Source organism: Lolium perenne, chromosome 7 (genome assembly GCF_019359855.2).
Source record: "Lolium perenne isolate Kyuss_39 chromosome 7, Kyuss_2.0, whole genome shotgun sequence".
Taxonomy (NCBI): domain Eukaryota; kingdom Viridiplantae; phylum Streptophyta; class Magnoliopsida; order Poales; family Poaceae; genus Lolium; species Lolium perenne.
The window spans coordinates 80,864,366-80,872,227 of NC_067250.2; the positions used below are offsets into that span (position 1 = coordinate 80,864,366).

General features: G+C 40.1%; 1 protein-coding gene across 1 annotated transcript; it reads right to left on the reverse strand.

Annotated features, from left to right (window-relative positions):
- Positions 1-3,554: 3,554 nt before the first annotated feature.
- Positions 3,555-5,669, reverse strand: LOC127316894 (fasciclin-like arabinogalactan protein 7). The gene is made up of 2 exons (XM_051347363.2): positions 5,542-5,669; positions 3,555-4,617 (listed from the first exon to the last, which is right to left on the reverse strand). The coding sequence occupies exon 2, from the start codon at positions 4,597-4,599 to the stop codon at positions 3,796-3,798; it is 804 nt and encodes a 267-aa protein (XP_051203323.1). The 5' UTR covers positions 4,600-4,617; positions 5,542-5,669; the 3' UTR covers positions 3,555-3,795.
- Positions 5,670-7,862: the final 2,193 nt, after the last annotated feature.

Genomic DNA, 7,862 nt, shown 5'->3' on the forward strand with positions numbered 1-7,862 from the left:
TATTACAGGTTCCTGATTTTCTACGAGAAATACGAGTACTGCTATACTTGACATGAATTGTTTTGATTAAGTTGGAAACACGCATCCTTACTCGAAAGAGGAAACTGGCGACGGTCAGAGATAGGATGCTGATAAGGTTGACTTATGTTGAACGGAAATCAACAAAAGCCATTTCGGTTCTGCTGGCAATTTCCGCGAAGCATCCTCGGAGAATACTGCATAACTGCATTTGTTAGAGTTTGTCGCCATTTATTGCAGTTTTTGGATCAAGATAGTTGCCAAGACGGCTGCAATTGTTGTGGTTTAGATTGATTGGATTCCACGATGCGATTATAGGGATTATATAGTAAATTATAGACGGTTGCAATTGTTGCCCGTTTCAAAGGAAGAAATTGATTGTACATTACAACAAATTTGCACTTCTGAATTGTGCAAGAGCACCGAAAAGACAATGCATCTTTTGTCTTAAGAAAATAGACTCAGATTGAAAAAAAATGTTGTGAATAGGAAATTCACGCTTGATCTTGGGCCTCTTGGGTGCATATGTTCCTTCAAAATATAGAAAAAGTTTTGAACAAATTTTATATCGGTACATCTATATATTCTATGTCAGAACAACCAAGTTTTGTGGAAACCCGGTATTTTCTGTGTCACGGCGGAATTTCTCAGACTATTGCAATTCACACCACCACTACTGCGGGAGTGCACAGCCATCCATAAGCTCACGGTGCTTCACTACACGTATGCTGTCTAGCACGAAAGAAATTCCATCGAAGTAGAGATTTCAGCCAGGATGCTCAAATGAGCACCCCTGGACGTCTGGACAGAGATAGGTCCATGGTTAGTACACAACTTTATCGAGGGCCATAGATGGGATGCTGATAAGGTCGACTAACAAATACCATTCTGATTCAGCTGGCAGTTTCCGCGAAGCATCTTCGTTGGTTTCGCGGCACAAAAGAATACTACATTTGGTAGAACAAGAGTCGTGTACATCAATTGCACTTTTGGATCGAGATAGTTGCTGAGTTGGTCCTCCAGCATCAAAAGAGTGACCCAACAAAAATAAAGAGAAGAAACAATAAATGAAAAATAAATAAGAGGCAAAACTTTGACCGCATTTGAAAAAAAAAGATATAATCAACTCACTTTCTTTAACTTGGTAAATAACAAAAATAAACAATTACGAATACTAGTTATCACCACTTGAATAGAACTGCAACAACAAAGTGAAATTTGCATACCTCCTATGCACGAAAACAAGTGACTTGGATTTTTTTTTGCGAATCGGATTTGTTTATATTCATTCACATGTATCTACACACTGAAACAAGTTTAAATATATGCAATCTAGAAAAATTAAGTCTTTTATTTGCAGACAGAAGGAGTATATGGAAAGGTTGGCATCTCTTGTGGGATTGAACGACAATGATCGGAAAGTTTTAGCCTCCCTCGTGATCCTTGTCCGTTTGCCCATAGTTAGTCTACCACCACCCAGAGTTAGTCTACCACCATGATTACCATCACCATTATCAATGAAGAGGCGGTCGTGGACCCAAAAACTTCTCGAAGCCTGAGCAAACATGCTTATTATGTTACTTCACATGTATCGTAGTTTATAGCATAAGCAAGGATAATGCCGGCAAGCCAAGGCGTCTGCCGAGCTAGAGGGGGTGCTATCCGCCCATGGAAGGATGGATCATGTAAAGGCTAGCCAAATGATTGTTTCTCTTTCCCTGTGTTATTGTTGTGTAACTTGTTTGGGATTTCTTTTGTTCTCTTAACTAATGGGAAGGCAAACCTTTTGCGAGAAAGGCAAAGCTTTTGTGAAAAACTGCAAACGGAGGTCAGCTACACGTAGTCTTTTATTTTCAAAAATTCAGAAATCATAGTTTCAAGTTTAAAAAAAATTTAAAAAAAATCCTAGATATAGATAATGATGAAATCTACAAATGTGCAAAATCTCAATGTGAAATTCTTTGTATCGTAGACTACACAAAAATAACAAAATCTGATAGGTTTTATAGTTTTGAAATGTGCACTGTTCACTATTATCAGATCCACACATTTGTCATTTTTGTGTAGCCTAAAGTACTAAGAATTTCACATTGAAATTTTATATGTTTGTAGATTTCATCATTAGCTACATCCAGAATTTTTTTCAGAATTTTTGAAACTTAAAAATAGGATTTCTATTTTTTAAAAAAAGCTATAGGTAGCTTGACCTCCATTTGTCCCTATGTGCTCTAAAGATTTCTATTTTTTAAAACTTTGTTTATAGTCATCCCTATGTGCTATAAAGATTTATTTGTAATTTTTATTATTTTAGGGCTATTTGTACTGTTGTAGATGATAATTGAAAGATCAGCAGATTTTCACAAAAATAAATTTACAGTTATCGACTGTGCAAGAACACGGAAAAGACAATGCACTTCTCGATTGTGCAAGAAAAAAGCTTCAGATTCAGATTGAAAACAAATCTGTTGTGAGTGACGTAACTTTCAAGGGCCCAACCAAAATAACTGGTGGTCATCGCTCACGAGCCCAACATCACAATTTACTGAGCCCAAATCGAGCCCACAGACTCTCAAAGCAGACCCAACCCTTTTTTTTTGTTTAAAACATACTCAGCTTCACAATTTAATCAACAGTCTGCTCTAGTCTTGTTCGTCCTCTCTCTTTTCTCCGAGTACGAGTTTGCTGAAGGTACGGGTGTAAACGGATAGGATAAATTTCGCATAGAAACCGATACAAAATTCGTTTTAAGATATCCATATCCGATTTTAAAAATTTAATGGATAAGGATATCCGATTTCGAAGTGGTGCTCCGGATAAAGTATAGGATATGGTATATCAAATAGCATGTGGATATGGATTATCCAAAATGTAATTACGATAATCCAAAAGTTTTAAACCGGATAATCCGATTTTAAGTCAAAATATAATATCAATCTTGCTAGGTTAGTAGTTATTAAGTTAGCAAATTCATCTGGCAAACATGTTAGCTCTAAATTTCTATTAATGCTTGAGTTTTAGCCTATTGTATCTTTTTTTTAAACTACACATGACTGAAAGTTTAAATCTCTCGTAACATTTGCAAGAACTATAACTATCTACCGATAAGAACATATATCGAACTAACTTTGATTCCGGTCCGAGTCCCAAAACCGACTAATATACGCTCTGATCCGAATCAAAGAAAAATATATGGTAAAAAATATGGTAGGAGCAAATTCCGATTCGATCCATTTACACCAATAGCCGAAGGCAAGTAGTACCTCTTATCCGTTTAATCGACGCTAGCATGAGCCTATCTTCATGCACGCACCAAAGTAACTCAGCTTCGATTAAAATCAATCGGCGGGAGTAGATAAGAAGAAATTCAGAACAAAAGGAACATGTCACGGCGAATTGTCTCAGGCCATGGCAAATTCACTGCCTTCCATCATCTCGCAGGGTACTTCAGTGCACAAATGCTGTCTGTCACAAAAGAAATTTCATCTTAGTAGAAGAGATTGAATTTATCTGTTTTTTTTTTTTCTGCCAGTAGATCATTTGCACGACATAATACGAGTCATTAGCTCTGGAGGTCACGAGTGTGCATCAGTGACCAGTATGAAATCAAGTAGTATCAACATTGGCCAAACATGGAAGCATATATGATGCAAATCCTAGCTCCACACCTACTATGTCCAAAGAATGAACTCAGCAACAATTTCCATGTAAAAAATAGCAGCACGGATTAATTCAGCATGCCACTGACCACTCGATCAGTCTCTCGTTCACTGTATGCTCTCACCACAGGAGCATCATCAGGCCGCCGGAGACAGCAACCGCCACATAACTGGCCACACTGACGCCCGCGCGGTACGACGTGCTCTTCGACCCTGTCGCCTTCTCGCTCGCCGGCTTCCGCGACGCCGGGCTAGCGGCGTCGTCCGAGGCCTTGTCGTCCATCGGCGCGGGCGCGGGCGCCGGGGCCAGCGGCGGGTCGCTCTTGAAGATCTGCATCGGCAGCAACACCTTGTCGACCTCGTACACGGCGACTGGGTGGGTGGAGTAGACGCTGCTGCTGATCTTGGGGTTGGACCACATGGACTTCACCCGGATGCTACCCATGTTGTCGGTGAGGTTGAGCGTGTACTGCGACCCGGCAAAGGTGGCCACCGGGTTGAGGCTGCTCAGTTTGTTGAACTCCGCCAGGGAGTAGTACTTGGGCAGCGCGTGGTAAAGGATCAGCGACTTGAGCTGGTCGCCGGTGAGGTTGGCGAACGTCGTGGTCCGAAGCGCCGCGAACGCCGAGTTCTTGGGCACAAACATGGTGATCCCCTCCTTGGTGTCGTTCGCCTTGCTCTGGAAGGTCTCCAGGACGTCCGTCTTCTTCAGGTACTCCAGGAAGGTGCTGAATGGGCCGGCAACACTCAGGAGTTCGGCCAGGTCCACGTGGCCCGGCGCAGGCGCCGGAGCTGGGGACGGCGGGAGGATGTCCGCCGGCGGAGCAGGGGGGCTCGTGGCCTTCTGCGCCGCGAATGCTGGGGACGAGAGCACGGCAATGGCGAGCATCGCCGCGGTGAAAAGGCTTGCTCTGAACTCCATCATCAAGCTGCCCCAAAATCCCTGAGATTGCGCAAAAAGAGAGAAGCCATAAATTAAGCACTGCTTTTCTTTGCGCATAAGAATTTGAATTACCTTTGTGAAAATTGCACAATGACAAAAAAAATATGGACATTACTGAATTTACAGACCGACAACAGGAGATCCCAAAACTGTGGTTCCTGGCCATATAATATGCAAGAACAGTAACCTGTTGTCCTTCGGATTTCTACAATTTCTGAAAACCAAGGCGTTTCACAGTAGTGGTGTAGAAAGATTTCAAGAAGCATGGGGCTTCTCGATCTGAAAGGAGTTGTGTTTAACTAGATCTTTCTGCTGCAGAATTCATGTCAGTAGGAGTGAACACAACTTCAGAAACTAATTACTGTGCATTTCGTTGTCACAGAGAGAGACAAATATAGAAAATGAGGAGAAGAAAACATTCCTCCCCCGGATCTAGCAGAATTGACCCGCATAATAGAGCAATGTGCTACCTACCAGATAATTGAGATGGCAAAACACTATATACATGAACTAAATAGTACTCCTACATTCCTACGTCCTGCAGATCTCAGCACCATAGAGTCCATCCTTAGAAGCGGTGTGACGAACAAGATAAACACACACTAAAATTAAGCATCCGGAATTCAAGAGCTCAACCCAAAATGTTCCAGCATTTGCCTCGGCTTAAACTAGGAGACACCAAATATTAGAGAACACCGAGAGAACAGAGACAAAGATCTGTTCGTTCTTGGGCCCGGAACTGAGAGAACAGATCCAAATGCATTACGCTAAGCGCCCCAAATTATCTTTTTGAAATCGAGCGGCTCCTAGCTAGCGCAAAAAACTGGATTCTGAAAACATGGAGACTCAAATTGGGTAAGAAAATTCGAGCATTTGCCATTGGACTGAGATGCGAAGAAAGGAAGGCAGGTTGAGGAGACTGACCTGAGCAGTGGAGTGCAGCGAGCTGGGGAGCAGAGAAGGAAGGAACAGGATGAGGTAGGAAGGGAATGGTGGGGGAGAGACTTAAGAGAGAGTGTGCGTTTATATAAAAGTTGGTTTATGGGGAAGTGTAAAAGATAACAAGATCATGGGTGGCAGCTGTAATGAGAGAGAGAGAGAGGGGAGAGCAGGTGTCGGCGCATAGCCCGAGGTAAAGAGATGCACGGTGCAATAGTACCAAGCGTGTGATTTGTACGATAGAAAAAAAATGAAAAAACGTGTAGATTTATTATATCTTGAAAAGTAAAAACAACTCACATGGTACTAGTATTGTAAGGGCACGCCTACTCCTATCGAGATTAATTCTCAAATCAAACAACCATTATTGAAAAAGTTAATATAGAATTTAATTCTTCATTTTTTTATATGTGAATCAACCATGCTCTAACATTGTTAGCTTTGGCTAGCGACAGAAGAGCTGCTCTTTTCCGTCCTTGACCTATGTTGTTTCCTAGCAAAATTTTGCAATTATGCAGTTTTGGTAATTAGAGGCACAACTAGCACTTGTAAACCGGCCAGAACTAGTACTTCTATGCCGTGCATCTCTTCAACTGAACATCCATATATTTTAATAGTATAATTGAAGCTGCAGGTTTGTGATAAGTTAAATTATTTTAAGTTTAACCTAGCTTAAAGAAAAATATGTCAACATCCACAACTCTAATGTAGAGATTATAGAATCCATTATACAATATAGTTTCATACTATACCAATTTGAGTATCAATATTGCCACATTTTAATACTACCAGCCAATGAGTAAATCTTTAAAAAAAGTTAATCTAAGCAAAGTTTAACTAAACTAAACTTTGCAGAAAAATCTATTACAGATATCATATGAAAATATATTTCATAATGTATCTAATAATATTGATTTTGTATTTTACGTGTTATTAACTTTAGAAGGTTAGACTTTTTAAAAATTATGTAAGCCTTATTTATTGGAGTGAACTTAGTATAAAAGAGTGGTCAAACTTAGCAAAGTTTGACCTATCATTAATTATTTTGAAACACCAGGAGTATGTTGTCTGCACTAATATTTGTCCATATAGTTCTTATTTGTTACATTGACCCATGTATATGACAACTCCCATGAGCAGATCCAGCGCGTTGGCTCTGGATGCAGTTGCCCCCACTCAAAATTTTATTCTCCCTATAATGTCATGCTTAAAGACGGGTGTGTCAAGAAAATTTGCACAATTAGCACATTATTGCTCCCTCTCAGTTTTGATTTTGGGTCCATCCCTAACAGCTCATTGGCCATTGCATACATTTTCACTCATTTAGTGTAAATCCCAAAAGAAAATGAGTTAGCAAAATATGGTGATCCCAAACCAAAAGTATGATTTATCAAATACATGATGGGTATTGCAATTAACAACCCCATGAGTTCCTTCATGTGGTGTTATGCGTACTGATAACAGATCATTTTACGTGTCATTAAGTGGCAAAATTAGCATGGCTTCATTCTTTTTATTTCGGTAATAGTATCCATAAACTTAAGCAAACAATTATGTGCTTTCAAACAAGGCTACATCTACTATTGAAATGCTTACAAGTATAGATATTCTGTCCTTTTTCATTTATTCATTTCATATTCTGTTACTATGTGGTTAACCGTGTTTCACGTTGAGTAATATTCTTAATTTATTTTTCAAGTTGAAGAGGCTTGCTAAAATAATACTCTACGCGAGGGCAACTCCTTAGCATGATTGCGTTCTGCTAAACTTTATGCACTAGCCAACACAACTGAAAATTCAAACCGATAAAAAATGCACATTCACATATACACTCAACACTCCCCTCACTTAGAGAGGACCTATGGTCCGTGCTGCCAAGTAGGGATGAAAGTGGAGCGGAAAATTTCTGGCTTCCCCGTGGAAAAAATGGGAAAGGGATACAAATATGGAAACGGAAAGAGAATTTTGCAAAACGAAAACGGAAATGAAACATTATTTTGGCGAAAACAAAAAATAAAAATGGAACAACGTTTTTCGGCGAACGGACGCGGAAACGGAATTTTCCTTTCCGACTAATATGAAATTTCTGTTTTAGGGTTGATGTGCATGGCTCAATCCCACATCCCTATCACATGACCTTGTGAAGCCGAACTTTCAAAACAGCTCTTCTCAAAATTGGTGACCATGTAATCCATGCATGCATTCAAGGAAGGTTCCAAGATTTGCCATTCCCCTATTTCATAGTAAATCAAGGACCAGGCTCGAATTAGGGAACAACTTTGTTGGCTTGTTTGAATTTTTAGATT

What these genes read in the sequence shown, in the direction of transcription:
- LOC127316894 (XM_051347363.2), bottom strand. Translation starts at nt 4,599, where the DNA reads ATGATGGAGTTCAGAGCAAGCCTTTTCACCGCGGCGATGCTCGCCATT.